We start from the raw sequence: 16,920 nt of genomic DNA, 5'->3' as shown, positions 1-16,920 counted from the left end.
TTCCCTTTCCTCTTGGCCATGAACATCATTTTTCTCATGTTGCCTTAGTTTGAGGGAATGAACAATTGCATAGTATATATTTTCTATTCAACTTGATTTAAATGTAGTCATCTTTTTTTTCCAGCTAAAACTTTAATGTGTTAACATTTCAAACTGCTGAGTTACATTGATAAGACCTAATTAAAACGCATGTGTTGAATTTTAATTTGATTAACTTGCAAATTTTGCAGTTTGTGATCTACTGTTTATAGATAACCCTTTTTTAAGATTCCAGTTTCAGAAAAGGTCAATTATGAATTTTTAAAAGCCAGGAGCATTTTAAGAATATTTAGGAAAAGACTTTGGCTCATCGATAGCTACATAAGCAGAAGCAAATGTAATGACACTTGCACCCAAGTCACACACCATTAGGTGCATTATGTGGGTTGAGCACCCCTAGAGTCAAAATAACATGTTCTTTTGCAAATCTGCTTTGAAGGGGCCATTTTTTTTTCCTTCAGAATTGTGCCCTTAGAAAATGTTTGTCAGTTCTAGTAACTTCTCTTGAACTCTGTTGATGCAGTGAGTGGAAAAATGGTTACACAGTCAATCAGAAGATATATATTGAGCTTCTACTGTTTGCAGGATGCTGAGGCCTCTACCCTAAGGAAGCTCTGAGAGAAGTCAAAAGTAGGGCATCAATAGGAATTAGAGAGTAGAACAAGGCAGTTAATACTCAAATCCTAAATTATACAACTGAAACTCATGTGACAGAGTTCAAAGAAAAGTGTACACCCTTCAATGCACAAATTAACCCTTTTGAGACAATGAAAGTTTCATTGCTTTCCATCTGGGTATTGAATATAGAGTCTGGAGGTCTGGTGGGTAGTTTTACAGATTCTTCTACAGAAAAGCACCTAATGAATGGTTTACATAATTCTAGTTAGGACTTCTGATGTCTAAGTAAAACATGAATATCAGTTTTATATGAGGACGACAAATTAATCTAGGATAGCATCAGATCATCAGACAGGGATGCTTCAGGAAAAAAGTGCATATTTAACTTCTGCAAATCCATACCTATCTCAAATGCAATGGGATAGCTGTCTTGTTATTAGTACAGTATTTCATATTTGAATTTATAATCAACTCTTCGGTATATCAGCCACCTTTTTGATAGTTTTTAAAGTACTTTAAAATATTCTTCAAAAATACTATTTTAACCATATTGTATTTGTCCCAGTCTGACTTTTTAAATATGGATAGCAGTTTGTGTATATGCACATGGACACTCACATACACATACACAGACACTCACATGTTAGTTATATAAAGTCACACACATGCCTGCATGGAAGTTTGTACACATGGCTATATATTAGTAAGATGTATCTGTGCAGCTACTTGTCTGAGGACACCTTCATGTAAATTATACAAAGAGATACCTTACTCAGGCAAATAAAGTCTCATCTCTAGGATGTCCAGCCTGGTGAACAATGCTTGTGATTTCAGCAATACTTGCCCCACTGGAATGGGATCATTGTGTAGTGTCAAACCTGTATGGTTGTGCATGGTGATCCACTTGTACACGGTAGTTAAGTATGGTGTTAGTTGACCTGGGTTTGAATCCTATACATACAGCTTATTAGTTGTGTAATATTGAGAATTTAATTTCTCTGGGTCTTAGTATCACCATTAATAAAATAGCGGTAATAATAGTATTAATCTTGTAGAATGCTTAAGTAGATTGTTTTTTTTGTTTGTTTTCTTGGTTTTTTTTTTTGTTTTGTTTTGTTTTTTTTTTTTTACATACATAAGCCTCTTAGCACAGTACCTGGTATACATTTCTGTACTCAAGGAATCATGTCAATTGTCTATTTATGTATAGTAACATAGACTCTGGGCCCATCCCTTCTCTTTCATAGCAACTAAGTAATGAGCTCAAGGGGTAGCTGGAAAGGAAAACTAATATAGTCATGATACTAATATATTAACAATAATCCCATAGATGCTTTCGTTTCTCTTTTTGGAAAAAACACAACACCTTTGTTATTTCATTTGCTGTCCACTGTAACACCCTGAGGTAATTTTTTACTATTCTTAGATCTGAAGAAGTTAAGAATATGATCCAGTAGCGATTAAGTCTTAACCTAAGTCAGTGATAGAGCCCATTGAGCCCAGTTTTCCTGAGTTTATGTCCATTGATATTTTTACTAGAAATCAACAACCTTTCTTCCCAATAATTTACTTACATTAGGACAAACTTTATAATTTAGGAAGCAAGGCTTTATTGTATGTGTTATTTTACTTGTCCTTTGCAAAAGTTTTAAGTTTCCCAAATCATGCTTTCATTACTGAACATACATATCCCAGAACCAGAGGGTTACTAGTGCTGTCATACTTATCCACATGCTCCTTTCTATGAAACAGGTCACACATGGTTCTATGAGGATGGAATGAAATGATTCCAGACATTGCATTCAGGGCAATGCATACATGGTATTTACCAAATGCAGTTGATTGTCTTTATTTGTGGTACCTATATTCTATAACATCACCATGAACACTTAATTAGCAGCTATGGAGTCATGGCTTTTAGAGGAAATAATGTTAGGTTCCTGAGAGCTCCTGGTCTCAACATTTTATTTCAACCAATAAATACAGATCTTGTTTAATGAATGTTTCCTTTCATATGCTTTATAGTTTTGATTCATTATCATTGAACTCATGGACAAGAGCACTGTAGCTCATGCCTGAATGAACCTTGTCTAATACATGTATATTTCTCCATAAGGCACATCACAGCCTTTCGGTGGTTAGGGACACTTAGAAAGCATTTGAGCACTATGGTTGGGGGCTATGTTAAATAGCAAAATTACCAATAAAAAGTACAAATATGTGGGAAATATGGCACCAAATAGACGACAGAAGGGACCTGTTGTTCAGTGTTGAAACGAAAAGACAGAGAATTCCTTGTTCAACCATATCCGTGAATAGGCCTGACAGGTGAACCCAATTTTTTGCAACTCTCTGCATGTCTGTGAATGACGAGAAAGCACCACAAGTATTGATTTTGGGCTGCCAATAAATTTTAGAGAGTAGGCAAATTTGTATAGAAAGATTCCATGAATAATGAGAATCAGCTGTAGTTCTTGCTTTTCTACATTCCCTTACCTAGCAACTTTTGAAAATCGACCTTTACTTCCTAAACCTATATTTTATCCCATCATACCTTCTACTTCTGCATACTAATAGGCTCTGTAGGGAGTCATGGTTATCTCAGAATTTCCACAGGGAAGATGGAAGAGGGCTGGGAATAGGTATACCATCCCTGAAATGCCTTGGGTTAGGGGATTGTTTGGTATCTAATCATGCATTCCTTCATTAACACTCATGGAAATTCTCTCCACCCCACTTGGATGCTCAGATATTGTTTAAAATTCTTCTTCTTTCCAGCGACAGAAAGCCTTTTTTCTTTTTTTTCCTTCTCTGAACAGATTTCCGTGTTGAAAGAGGTGCATTCTTTCATCTGGTAAAAGTTTCTTGAGACCAAATATAAAAATTGTCAAGAATAGATTCTTTTGAACAAACATATGTCATCAAAGCAACACAGAAGTTCTGTTACTGTCAATGTGCACATACCTTTTGGATCTCTCTATTTTTGTGTGTGTATAGGAATAGGGACGGGGATTTGGGGGATGTTACCAGTCTATGCTTTTGCTTTCCTGGGGATGGAGAAAACGTACTTTCTGGAATGGCGGGGCAGCCTATAAACCTTGTCGGGGTCTGGCTTTGCCATTAACTTAAGGCAGAGTCAACCTACTTTACTTTGTCAATATTAGTCACACTTATTCTGTAACCCACACAGGCCATCATGGCACAACTACCGCAGGAGGAGAAGGCAAAAATAGCTGAGCAGGTGGAGATATTCCACCAAGAGAAAAGCAAGCTGGATGCCGAAGTGGCCAAATGGGATGACAGCGGCAATGATATAATTGTGCTGGCCAAGCAGATGTGTATGATCATGATGGAAATGACAGACTTCACAAGGTGAGGCCCAGAGACAGGAAGATGATTTTCTCATTAAACCCAGAAGCGTAACAGTGTATATTAGCATGTGAGAGCCTGCTGAAAAATTAAAATATTACATCAAAGCAAGGTAGTGGTATTATAAAATTTATATGTGTAAGTCAAAATGATATGGACCTAATTCTTAGCAGATAGTCAAGGAGGACAGATTCATTTTTGTGATTATTATTGTTTTAATTATACCAAGTCAGTCATAAAATCTAACCCCTGGGAGTTGAGTGACTCATTTTTGTTCTGTGCTGTTTTGCAATGTTTTTAAATACTGTTTTCAAGATAAGGTGAACGATTTGTTTATATTCCTTTGGGGAAAAAAATGTACATCTATACATCTGTGTGTGCATACATACATGTAATAGGTTGAATGCAAAGTCATGATCAAGCATTGATCTCAACTCATGTTTTACCCTTACATACAAAGATTCAGTTTCCACAATCTGATCCCATAATTTTGACAGGGAAATTAAAAATTGTATAAGTTTTATTCCCTTTTGCTGTAAGCAGTGCTTTTAATAAATCAAGAGATCAGTCAGAATTTTGTCGGGAGGCTTTGCCTCACCGGGGTCATTGCTGTTTCTGCCACTGCAATTTTAATCTCCTCTTTAAAGGGAGGTGACATTTCTGCCCTTCCTACTACACAAAGGGCAAATCAAGGGAGAGCAAAGCTCAATGAAAAAAATCCCTGGATTTTGAAGCTGAATACAGGTGATTTTAGACCAGCCTCTTACTGTCTTTGTTTATTTGCAAAATGGGGAAATAATGCTTTTCTTATAATCTTCATAGGAGACCTTTAAAATCCAACGAGGTAAAACAGTTGTAAATTATGCTGTTATACAAATATAAGCTATCATTATATTACAATTTTTTTCCATTGGAAACACAAATGCACATGATCAAGATATTTTAATGATTAAACATGATATTTGTTTATAAAACTATGTAAGATATATGGTAATGCCAAAACATCACCTTATGGGTGACAATATTTTTAAGGATTATTGAATGCTTCTAATAGGAGAAGGCTACAATTGATTTTACGTAATAAAATATGGAATATCTCTGCCTCATCCCCCTTACCCTTTGCCTCTGGCCAATATATACTAATGACATTGCCTGGGCCTTTCTCTAAATATTTTTACATTGTTTTTTACTTCAGTGGAATTACTTTAGTAATATGAAGGTGACCTTTGAGACTTTTTAAATGTCATTGTATTCATTAGAAGCTCAAATTTGTACATCCGGTTAGTCTTTGTCGGCTTCACAGATTTATTTCACACACGAAAAATAATAGCAGGAAAAAACAGTCTGAGCTACTACTTAAGGATACTTCATAGCTAAGTATGAATTTACTACAAATCAGACTATTCTGGCAGTCTCAGTCGTTGCTTTTCTAGGCCTGTGATGACTTAATTTGCTTGCTTTCAACATGGTATTAGTATTTTATCTGATAGATATTATGCAGTCCGTTAATATCATCACTTGTAAAAATAATCTCATTAGTTCAAAGTGAATAATGAATCTAGTCAAGTTGCTAGTTTAGATCAGAAGAACATTTTATAATGCTCTAGATTATATATAATAGTGGTCATGGAAGAGAGATATATTTGAGGGGGTCTTGTTAGATGATGTTAAATAAAACAGACTTTCTATTAGTCAAAGTATAGTTTTAAAAGCAAAAAGAAGGCCACTTCAATTTCCTAGGGATTTCATATAATCATTTTATGCTTATTTGAGTAATGAAATGTCTAGGATAACACTGATTATCGTTTGTCCTACCACCTGATGAGGAGTTTCATGCCTCTTTGTGAGGGCAAAGGGAGGAACCCAGTAATTAATGGCCAGAGAAACAGACGAGGGCGTGAATTGGAAATGGAACACGGGAATCTGAGTATTTGTCGCTATCTACATCTGTAGAGCCTCTCTGGCAAAGATGAAGCTGACTTGAGCCATTTTTTGGTGGACTCTCACCTGAGTTCTCTACTTAACCGTATGCATTATCATTATTATTGTTGCCCCAGCATTTTCTACTTCAGGGAAGAATAGTTTTAGCTGTATACTGTAAAAAGCCCTATGTACTATATTCTCTAAAGGAAAGAAGATAGTTGGTTAGGAATTGAAACTTGACTCTTCTCAAATCATATGTTTAAATTGCATCAAAAAAAAAGCCTTTGCATTTATTATCATGTTGTTTTATTTTTTACCAGTAGCTAACATTAATTTGATTCAGTCATCTCAATGATATACAGTCCATTATTATTAAAATTGGAGAGGTTCTGCCGCATTATTTGTGAAATAACTTCTTCATGGAGGATAAAACTAATTATGCCTCATGTCTTTTTCCTGTTCAGTCCTTGACTTCTATTTCATGGGCAGTGGCAGAAGCACTGTCCTGCAGAGGGTGACTCCATATTTCTGATGTCATTCTCAGTAAGAAATAGCATGTACCAGTCTTGTGTCCCAATAACATAAGGTGTGCAGATGGCAGCAGCTCAGAAAAGAAACCCAAGTTTAATTGTATAGCAAGGAACAAAGCTGTCTTTTGAGACCAACTGTAACTTCTGATCTGTAAGGAAAAGGATTTAGGCTAAGAAAAGGAACTTTCAGGGTACAGTCAACTGTAAAATGCTGAGCACTGGGCTCAGAAAACATGTAATCACCCCATTCTTCCCAAACTTAATTTCTGCCTTAGTGCAGACACTCAGTACCTCAGTATAGGTATCACTTGGCTAGTTTTTGATTTCAGCCCTTGACCCTTTTCTGTCCCTTCCATGTCACATCTGGCCATTAAAAGGCCACCGTCTACCTCCCTTTACACGAGCTCTCTCATTAGCTCTTCTGTTCATAGAAAAAAAAAATACAAGTACTGATTTTGCTATACAGTGCCTACCTTTTAAAAGTTTTTTTTATTGAAATATATTTGACACATGACATTACATTAATTTCAAGTGTACAACATGGTGATTTGACAATTCTGTATTTATGCAATGTTCACCACAAGTATAGCTACCATCCATTGCCATGCAATGCTATTACAATACAATTGATTATATTCCCTATGCTGAGACTTTCATCCCCATGATTTATTTATTCCATAACTAGAAACCTGTGTTTCTCACTCCCCTTCACCCATTTTACCAGTACCCCCATCTCACCTCCCTTCTGGCAACCATCACTTTATTCTCTGTATTTGTGGGTCTGTCTCTGATTATTTTGTTAGGGGTGTGTGTGTGTGTGTGTGTGTGTTTGTGTGTGTGTGTGTGTGTTTTAGATTCCACCTATAAGTGAAATCATACAGTGTTTGTCTTTCTCTCTTTTGTTTCACTTAGCATAATATACTCTACATCCATCCATGTTGTTGCAAATGGCAAGATTGCATCTTTTTTATGACTGAGTAACGTGTGTGTGTGTATCACATCTTCTTTGTCTATTCATCTATTGATGGATGCTTGGATCGCTTCCATATCTTGGCTATTGCAAATAATGCTGCAGGGAAAATAGGAGTGCGTATACCTTTCTGAATTAATATTTTCATTTTCTTTGGGTAAATACCCTGTAGGAAAAGTACAGGACCATAGGGTATTTCTATTTGTAATTTTTAAAGAAACCTCCATACTGTTTTCTATAGTGGCTGTACCAATTTACATTCCCACCAACAGTGCACAAGTGTGCCTTTTTTTCCATATCCAAACATTTATTATTTCGTCTTTCTGATTCAAGCCATTCTGACAGGTGTTAGGTTATATCTCATTGTGGTTTTGGTTACCATTACTCTCATGATTAGTGATAGGGAACATCTTTTCTTGTGTCTGTTGGCCATTTGTACATCTTCTTTAAAAAATTGGGGCTCCTGGGTGGCTAAGTGGGTTAAGCATCCGACTTCGGCTCAGGTCATGATCTCGTGGTCTGTGAGTTCGAGCCCTGCATCAGGCTCTGTGCTAACAGCTCAGAGCCTGGAGCCTGCTGCAGATTCTGTCTCCCTTCCTCTCTGCCCCTTACCCATTTGCTGTCTGTCTCTATCAAAAATAAATAAATTTTTTTTTTTAGAAGTCTATTCAGGTCCTCTGCCCATTTTTCATTTGGACTGTTTTTTTTTTTTATTATTTAAGTTATATGAGGTTGTTTTTTTGTTTTTGTTTTTTTTTTAATATTTTGGATATTAACCCCTTATTGGCTATATCATTTATAAATATATGTTCCTATTCAGTATGTTGTTTTTGTTGTTTGTTTGATAGTTTCCTTCACTGTGCAAAGGATTTGTTTTAAATTTATTTATTTGTTTTGAGAGAGAGAGAGAGAGAGGGAGAGAGAGAGAGAGAGAGAGAATCTCAAGAGAACCTCACTGTCAGCACAGAGCCTGGCACAGAGCTCTGATCTCACTAACCATGAGATCACTGCATGAGCCGAAATCAAGTGTCAGAGGCTTAACCAACTGAGCCACCCAAGTGCCCCAAATGATTTTTTTTTTTTTTTTGGTGTAGTCCCAATAGTTTGTGTTTGCTTTCATTTCCCTTGCCTGAGGAGACATAACTAGAAAAATATTGCCAAGGCCAGTGTTGGAAAAAGTACCGCCTATGTGTTCTTCTAGGAGTTTGATGGTTTCATGTCTCACATTTAGGTCTTGAATCCACTTTGTTTGTTTTTGTGTATGGTGTAAGAAAAGTGTTCCTGTTTCATTGTTTTTGCACATAGCTATTTAGTTTTCCCAGCACTATTTTTTGAAGACTGTCTTTTCTCCAATATATTCCCCAATATATTGTCCCTGCCTTTTTCATATTAACTGACTATATAAGCATGGGTCTACTTCTGGACTCTGTATCCTGTTCACTTGATGTACTAGTCCGTTTTTGTGCCAATACCATACGTTTTGATTACTATAGCTTTGTAATAAAACTAGAAATCAGTGATTGTGATACCTCCAGCTTGTTTTTTCTTTCTCAAGATTGCTTTGGTTATCCAGGGTCTTTTGTGTTTCTATACAGATTTTAGAATTATTTTTTTCCAGTTCTGTGAAAAATAATGTTGGTGTTTTGATAGAGATTGCATTGAATTGGCAGATTGCTTTTCGTAGTGTGGACATTTTAACAATATCAATTCGTCCAATCCATGAGAATGTTTTATCTTTCCATTCATATGTGTCATCTTCAATTTTTTTCTTCATTATTTTATAGTTTTCACAGTACCAGTCTTTCAGCTCCTTACTTATTTCTAGGTATTTTATTCTATTGGTGCAACTATAAATTGAACTGTTTTCTTATTTTCTCCTTCTATTTCATTATTAGTGTATAGAAATGCAATAGATTTCTGTATATTGATTTTGTGTTTTGCAACTTCACTGAACTCATTTATATATCTAGTAGTTTTTTGGTGGTCTTTAGTGTTTTCAAGTATAATGTCCCATCATCTACAAATAATGGAAGTTTTACTTCTTCCTTACCAATTTGGATGCCTTTTATTTCCTGTCTGATTGACATGGCTATGACTTCCAATACTATGTTGAATAAAACAGAGTGGACATCTTTGTCATATATATATTTTTTAATTTTTTAATGTTTATTTTTTGACAGTGAGGGACAGAACACAAGCAGGGGAGGGACAGAGAGAGAGAGAAAGGAGACACAGAATACGAAGCAGGCTCCAGGCTCTGAGCTGTTAGCACAGAGCCTGAGATGGAGCTCAAACTCACAAACTGTGAGATCATGACTTGAGCCAAAGTCAGATGCTCAACTAACTGAGCCACCCAGGCACGACTTTGTCATGTTTCTGATCTCAGAAGAAAAGTTCTCACTTTTTCACCACTTAGTATGATGTTAGCTGTGAGTTTGTCATTTGTGACCTTAATTATATTGATACATGTTCCTTCTAAATTCATTTTGTTGAGAGTACTTTTTTTATTATGAACAGATGTTGAATATTTTCAAATAATTTTCTGTATGTATTGGGATGATCATGTGATTTTTGTCTTTCATTTTGTTAACATGATGTATCACATGGATCAATTTGCAGATATTGAACCATTCTTGCATCCCTGGAGTAAATCCCACTTGATTTTGGTGAATGATTATTTTAATATATTGTTCAGTGTTGTTTGCTAATATTGAGGATTTTTGAATTCATTAGGGATATTGGCCAGTAGCTTTCCTTTTGTGTAGTGCTTTATCAGGTTTTGGTATCAGGATAATGCTGGCCGTGTAGAATGTATTTGGAAGTTTTCCTTCCTCTTCTATTCTTGTAATACTTCATAGAGAATAGGTATTAACTCTTCCGTAAACGTTTGGTAGAATTCACCTGTGAATCTATCTGGCCTTGGACTTTTGTTTGTTGGGAATTTTTTGCTTACTGATCCAATTTCATTATCTTTCATATTTTATGTTTATTCTAGATTGAATATTGGAAAATTGAATATTCTAGAAATTTATCTATTTCTTTTGTGTTATCCAGTTTGTTAGCATATACATTTTTGTAGTAGTCTCTTACAGTCATTTGTATTTCTGTGATGTCAGTTGTTACTTCTCTTTTTTCATTTCTTATTCCTTTCTCCTTTTCCCCTCCAATCTGGCCCAAGTCTTAATGATTTTGTTTATCTTTTGAAGAACCAGCTCTTGGTTTCATTGATGTTTTCTATTATTTTTAGTTTCTTTTTAATTTATTTTTCTTTGATCTTTATTACTTCCTCTCTTATACTCATTTTGAGTTGTGTTTATTCTTCTTTGTCTACTTCATTTAGGTGTTAGGTGAGATTGTCCATTTGAGGTTTTTCTTGTTTCTTGAAATAAGCCTGCATTGCTATAAATTTACCTCTTAAAACTGCTTTCACTGCATTACAAATGTTTTTGACTATTGTGTTTCCATTTTCATTTTCCATGTATTTTTTAATCTCCTTTTTGATTTTTTGATTACCTTATTGGTTGTTAAATAGCATATTGTTTAGCCTTCACATATTTGTGCTCTTATTTGTTTGTGTTTGTTGTTGTTATAATTTATTTCTATTTTCATACCATTGTGGTTGGAAAAGATGCATGATGTGATCTCAGTCTTATTAAACTTACTGAGACTTGTTTTGTGACCTAACATGTGATCTTAGGGAATATTCCATGTGCATTTGAAAAGAATGGGTATTCTGTTGTTTTTAGATTAAATATTTTGTATGTCTGTTAAGTCCATTTGGTATAATTTGTTTTTCCAAGACATTGTTTCCTTATTGATTTTCTGCCTGGATGATCTATCCATTGGTGTAACTAGGGTGTTAAAGTCTCCTATTATTATTGTATTACTGTCAATTTCTTCCTTTATGTTACTAATATTTGCTTTATGTATTTAGGTACACCACTGTTGGGTACATAGATATTTACAATTTTTATATCCTCTTGTTTGATTGACTCCTTTATCATTGTGTAATGCCTTTCCTTGTCTTTTGTTCCACTCTGTTTTAAAGTCTTTGTCTGATATAAGTATTGCTACCCCAGCTTTTCTTCCCTTCCATTTGCATGGAATACCTCTTGCCATCCCTTTACTTTCCATCTGTATGTGTCTTTAGGTCTGAAGTGAGTCTATGGTAGGCAATATATAGATGGGTCTTAATTTCTTTTTATCCATTCCAATACCATCACCTTGTTTCTTTTGCTGGAACATGTAGACCATTTACATTTAAAGTAATTATTGATATTTTTATTCTTATTGCCATTTTGTTCATTGTTTTCTGGTTGTTTTTGTAGTTCTTCTCTGTTCCTTTCTTCTTCTCTTGCTCTCTTTCTTTGTGATTGATAACTTTCTGTAGTGTTACGCTTGGCTTTCTTTCTCTTTGTTTATTGTGTATCTCTTCTAGGTTTTGCTGTGCAGTTACCATGGGATTCATATATAACATCCTAAGTGTATAGCAGCCCATATTAAGTTGATGGTTACTTAAGTTCAAACACATTCTAAACACCTTCATTTTTATTGCCCCTCCAATTTTGTGTGTATGTAATCATATTTTACATTGTCTTTATTTTGCAAATCCCCTTAACTAATTTTTTTTTAAATTTTTAGGTTTTATTTTAATTCCAGTTACTTAACAGACAGTGTTATATTAGTTTCAGGTGTACAGTATGGTGATTCAACACTTCCGTATATAACCCAGTGTTCATCACAAGTGCACTGAATAATTCCTATTGCTGATTTAATCTATGCCCCCACCCACCTCCTCTCTGGTAACCATCAGTTTGTTCTTTATAGTTAAGAGTCTGTTTCTTGGTTTCTGTCTCTCTCTCTCTCTCTCTCTTTTGCCCTTAATCATTTGTTTCTTAAATTACACATATAAGTGAAATAATATGGTGTTTGTCTTTCTCTGACTTATGTTGCTTAGAATTATATCTCTTCCTCTATTTGGGTTTTGGAAATAGCAAAATTTCATTATTTTTATGGCTGAATAATAGTCTGTTGTGTGTGTGTGTGTGTCTGTGTGTGTGTGTGTGTGTGTGTGTGTATACCATATCTTATTTATCCATTCATCAAAGGACACTTTGGCTGCTTTCATATCTTGGCTATTGTAAATAATGCTGCTATAAACATAAGGGTACATATATCCCTTTGGATTAGTGTTTTTCTATTCTTTGGGTAAATACCCAGTAGTGTGATTGCTGCACTGTACAGTAGCTCTATTTTTAACTTTTTGAGGAACCTCCACATTGTTTTGCATAGTGGCTGCACCAATTTGCATTCCCACCAACAGTGCAAGAGGATTCCCCTTTCTCCACATCCTTGCCAACACCTGTTGTTCCTTGTGTTTTTTATTTTACTCATTCTGAGAGGTGCAAAGTGATATCTCATTGTAGTTTTGATTTTCATCTCCCTGATGAAGAATAATATTAAACATCTTTTCATGTGTCTATTGTTCATTTATCTTATCTTGTTTGGAAAAATGTATATTGACATCTTCTGCCCATTTGTTAATTGGATTACTTCTTTCTTGGATGTTGAATTACATAAGTTCTTTATATATTTTGGATACTACCCCCTTATCAGATATGTCATTTGCAAATATTTTCTCCCATTCTGTAGGTTGTATTTTAGTTTTGTTGATTGTTTTTATTTTGATGAAGTTCGAATGGTATATTTTTGTTTTTTCTTTCCCTTGCCTCAGGGCATCTATCTGGAAAAAAGTTGGTATGACCAATGTCAGAGAAGTTACTGCCAGTGTTCTCTTTCAGGATTTTATAGTTTTAAGTCTCACATTTACATTTAGGTTTACAATCCATTTTTAGTTAATTTTTGCGTATGGTGTCAGAAAGTGGTACAGTTTTCTCAACACCATTTGTTGAAGAGACACTGCCCCCCCCCCATAGGATATTCTTTCCTGCTTTGTTGAAGATTAATTGAACATATAGTTGTCGGTTCATTTGGGGGTTTTTATTTTGTTCTATGATTTATGTGTCTATTTTTATGCCAGTACCATACTGTTTTGATTACTATAGTTTTGTAATATGGACTACTGGACTGGAAGTCTAGAACCATGATGGATCCAGCTCTGCTTTTCTTTTTCCAGGTTGCTTTGGCTATTCGGAGACTTTTATGGTTCCATACATATTTTAGGATTGTTTGTTCTAGCTCTCTGAAAAAATTGCTTTTGGTATTTTGATAGGGATTGCATTAAATATGTAGATTGCTTTGGGTAGTATAGACATTTCAACAAAATGTGTTCTTCCATTCTGTGAGCCTGGATGTCTTTTGATTTCTTTTGTTGTCTTCAATTTCTTTTATCAGTGTTTTGTTATTTCCACAGTACAGGTCTTTCACCTCTTTGCTTAGGTTTACTCCTAGGTATCTTATTTTTGGTGCAATTGTAAATGGAATTGTTTTCTTAATTTCACTTTCTACTGCTTCATTACTGATGTACAGACATTCAACCAATTTTGATATGTTGATGTTGTATCCTGTGACATTATTGAATTTATCAGTTCCAGCAGTTTACTGGTGGAGTCTTTGGTTTTTCTATATAAAGTATTATGTCATTTCCAGATAGTGAATGTTTTATTTCTCCTTTGCCAGTGTAGTTGCCTCTTATTTCTTTTTGTTGTCTGATTGCTGTGGCTAGGACTTCCAGTAGTATGTTGAATAAAAGTAGTGAGACTGGACATCCTTGCCTTATTGCTGGCTTTACGGGAAAAGCTCTCAGTTTTTCCCCATTGAGGATAATGTTAGCTGTGGCTTTTTCATATATGCCTTTATTATCTTGAGGTATATTCCCTTTACATCTACTTGGTTGAGGGTTTTACTTTGTCAAATGTTTTCTCTGCATCTGTTAAAATAATTGTATGGTTCTTATATCCTTTTTCTTATTGATGTGATGTATCACATTGGTTGACTTGTGAATATTGAACGACCCTTGCAGTGCAGGAATAAATCCCATTCGATTGTAATGCATGATTTTTTTTAAATGTATGGTTCTATTCAGTTTGCTAGTGTTATGTTGAGGGTTTTTACATTTATGTTTATCAGGGATATTGGCCTGTAGTTCTCTTTCTTGGTGTTGTCTTTATATGGTTTTTGTAGCAGGGTATTGCTGGCCTCATAGAATGAATTTAAAGGTTTTCCTTTCTTTTCTGAATAGTTTTGTTTTTGTTTTTGTTTTGTTTTGTTTTGTTTTTTTTTTTTTGGAATAGTTTGAGAAGAATAGGTAGGTATTAACTCCTCTTTAAATATTTGGTACAATTTGCCTATGAAGCCATCTGTTCCTAGACTTTTGTTTTTGGGAGTTTTTAAATTGCTTATTCAATTTCTTTACTGGTTATTGGTTTGCTTGAATTTTCTATTTCTTCTTGTTTCAGTTTTGTAGTTTATATGTTTCTAGGAATTTATACATTTCTTCAATGTCGTTCAGTTCCTTGGCCTATATTTCATAGTATTCTAATATAATTTTATATATTTTTGTGGTATTGGTTGTTATTTGTCCTCTCTCATTTGTGATTTTATTTTATTTTTTTTACTCCTTTCTCTTTTTCTTGATAAGTCTTGCTAGAGGTTTATCAGTATTATTGACTGTTTTGTTTTGTTTTTCAAAGAATTTCCTCCTGCTTTCATTGATGTTTTCTCTTTCTTTCTTTCTTTCTTTCTTTCTTTCTTTCTTTCTATTTATTTATTTTTAATTGTGTATCATTTATTTCCTTCCTTCTGCTGGTTTTAGGTTTTCTTCTTTTTCTAGCTCCTTTAGATGTAAGATTAGTTTGTTTATTTGAGATTTACCTTGCTTCTTGATGTCAGACTGTATTGTTATAAAGTTCCCTATTAGCACTGCTTTGCTGCATTCTAAACGTTTTGAACTGTTGTGTTATCATCTTCATTTGTTTCCATGTACCTTTTTTATTCTTTTATTTCTTGGCTGAACCATTCATTGTTTAGTAGCATGTTATTTATCCTCCATGTATTTGTGGTCTTTTCAGATATCTTTCTTGTGCTTGACTTCCTTGTAACTAATTTTTAACATACAATTGATTGTACTATTTATTGTCTTTTAACCTTTGTACTAGCTCTATAAGTGATTGATCTACTTTCCTCCTGTATATTTGCTTTTGCTACTGAAATGTTTTTTTTTTTTTTTTTTTTAATTTTCTTAAAATTAGGGCTTTTCCTTTTCCATTTAAAGAAGCTTCCTTGGGGCGCCTGGGTGGCGCAGTCGGTTGAGCGTCCGACTTCAGCCAGGTCACGATCTCGCGGTCCGTGAGTTCGAGCCCCGCGTCGGGCTCTGAGCTGATGGCTCAGAGCCTGGAGCCTGTTTCCGATTCTGTGTCTCCCTCTCTCTCTGCCCTTCCCCCGTTCATGCTCTGTCTCTCTCTGTCCCAAAAATAAATAAATGTTGAAAAAAAAAAAAAAATTTAAAGAAGCTTCCTTGGGGCGCCTGGATGGCGCAGTCGGTTAAGCGTCCGACTTCAGCCAGGTCACGATCTCGCGGCCCGTGGGTTCGAGCCCCGCATCAGGCTCTGGGCAGATGGCTCAGAGCCTGGAGCCTGTTTCCGATTCTGTGTCTCCCTCTCTCTCTGCCCCTCCCCCATTCATGCTCTGTCTCTCTCTGTCCCAAAAATAAATAAACGTTGAAAAAAAAATTAAAGAAGCTTTCTTAACACATCTTGTTAGGCTGTTTTAGTATTGATGGATTCTTTTAATTTTTGTGTGGAAAACTTTTATCTCTCCTTTAATTCTGAGTGATAACTGCCTGGTATTCTTGGTTGTAGGTTTTTTTTTTTTTTTTTTTTTTTTTTCCCTTCCCTTTCAGCATTTTGAATATATCATGACACTGCTGTCTGGCTTGCAAAGTTTCTGCCGAAAAAGCAGCTGATAGTCTTACAGGGTATGTTTTGTGTGTTACTAGTTGCTTCTCTTTTGCTGCTTTAAAATTTTTCTCTTTCTTTTTAGTCTTTAGTATTTTAATTATTATGTGTCATGGTGTGGGCTTCTTTGGGTTCATCTTGTTTGGACCTCTCTGTGCTTCCTGAACCTGAGTCTGTTTTTTTCTCCAGGGTAGGCAAGTTTTCAGTTTTTATTTCTTCAAATAAGTTATCTGCCCCTTTCTGTCTCTTCTGCATCTGTGTCCTCTATAATGTAAATGTGTGTTCACTCAGTATTGTTAAATTGATCCCTTAACTTACAGTTTTTTTTAATTTAAATTTAAATTTTATTTATTATTTTGCTATTCAGCTTGGTTGCTTTCCAGTACTGTCTTTTAGATCACTAACCCATTCTTCTGTATCCTCTTATCTACTGTTGACTCCTCTAGTGTATTTTTCATTTTGGTTTTTTATTCTTCATTCTGGTTCTTTTTTAAATTTTCCCTTGGTTGAAGTTCTAAGTTTTGTCATTCTTCTCTCCTGTCCAGTGACCATTACT

General features: G+C 35.0%; 1 protein-coding gene across 5 annotated transcripts in view; it reads left to right on the top strand.

Annotated features, from left to right (window-relative positions):
* CTNNA2 (catenin alpha 2) overlaps positions 1-16,920 on the top strand; it is a 1,118,632-nt gene that overhangs the window by 1,044,718 nt on the left and 56,994 nt on the right. For all 5 annotated transcript variants that reach the window (XM_040458373.1, XM_040458375.1, XM_040458374.1 and 2 more), the window contains exon 15: positions 3,848-4,029. In XM_040458373.1, the coding sequence (XP_040314307.1) occupies positions 3,848-4,029 (182 nt within the window). The remainder of the gene's footprint in view (positions 1-3,847; positions 4,030-16,920) is intronic.

This window comes from Herpailurus yagouaroundi, unplaced genomic scaffold (genome assembly GCF_014898765.1).
Source record: "Herpailurus yagouaroundi ecotype Mexico unplaced genomic scaffold, PumYag 221, whole genome shotgun sequence".
Classification (NCBI taxonomy): domain Eukaryota; kingdom Metazoa; phylum Chordata; class Mammalia; order Carnivora; family Felidae; genus Herpailurus; species Herpailurus yagouaroundi.
Note: the sequence above shows the minus strand (reverse complement) of the source record. Positions and strands in the feature narration are given on the sequence as shown.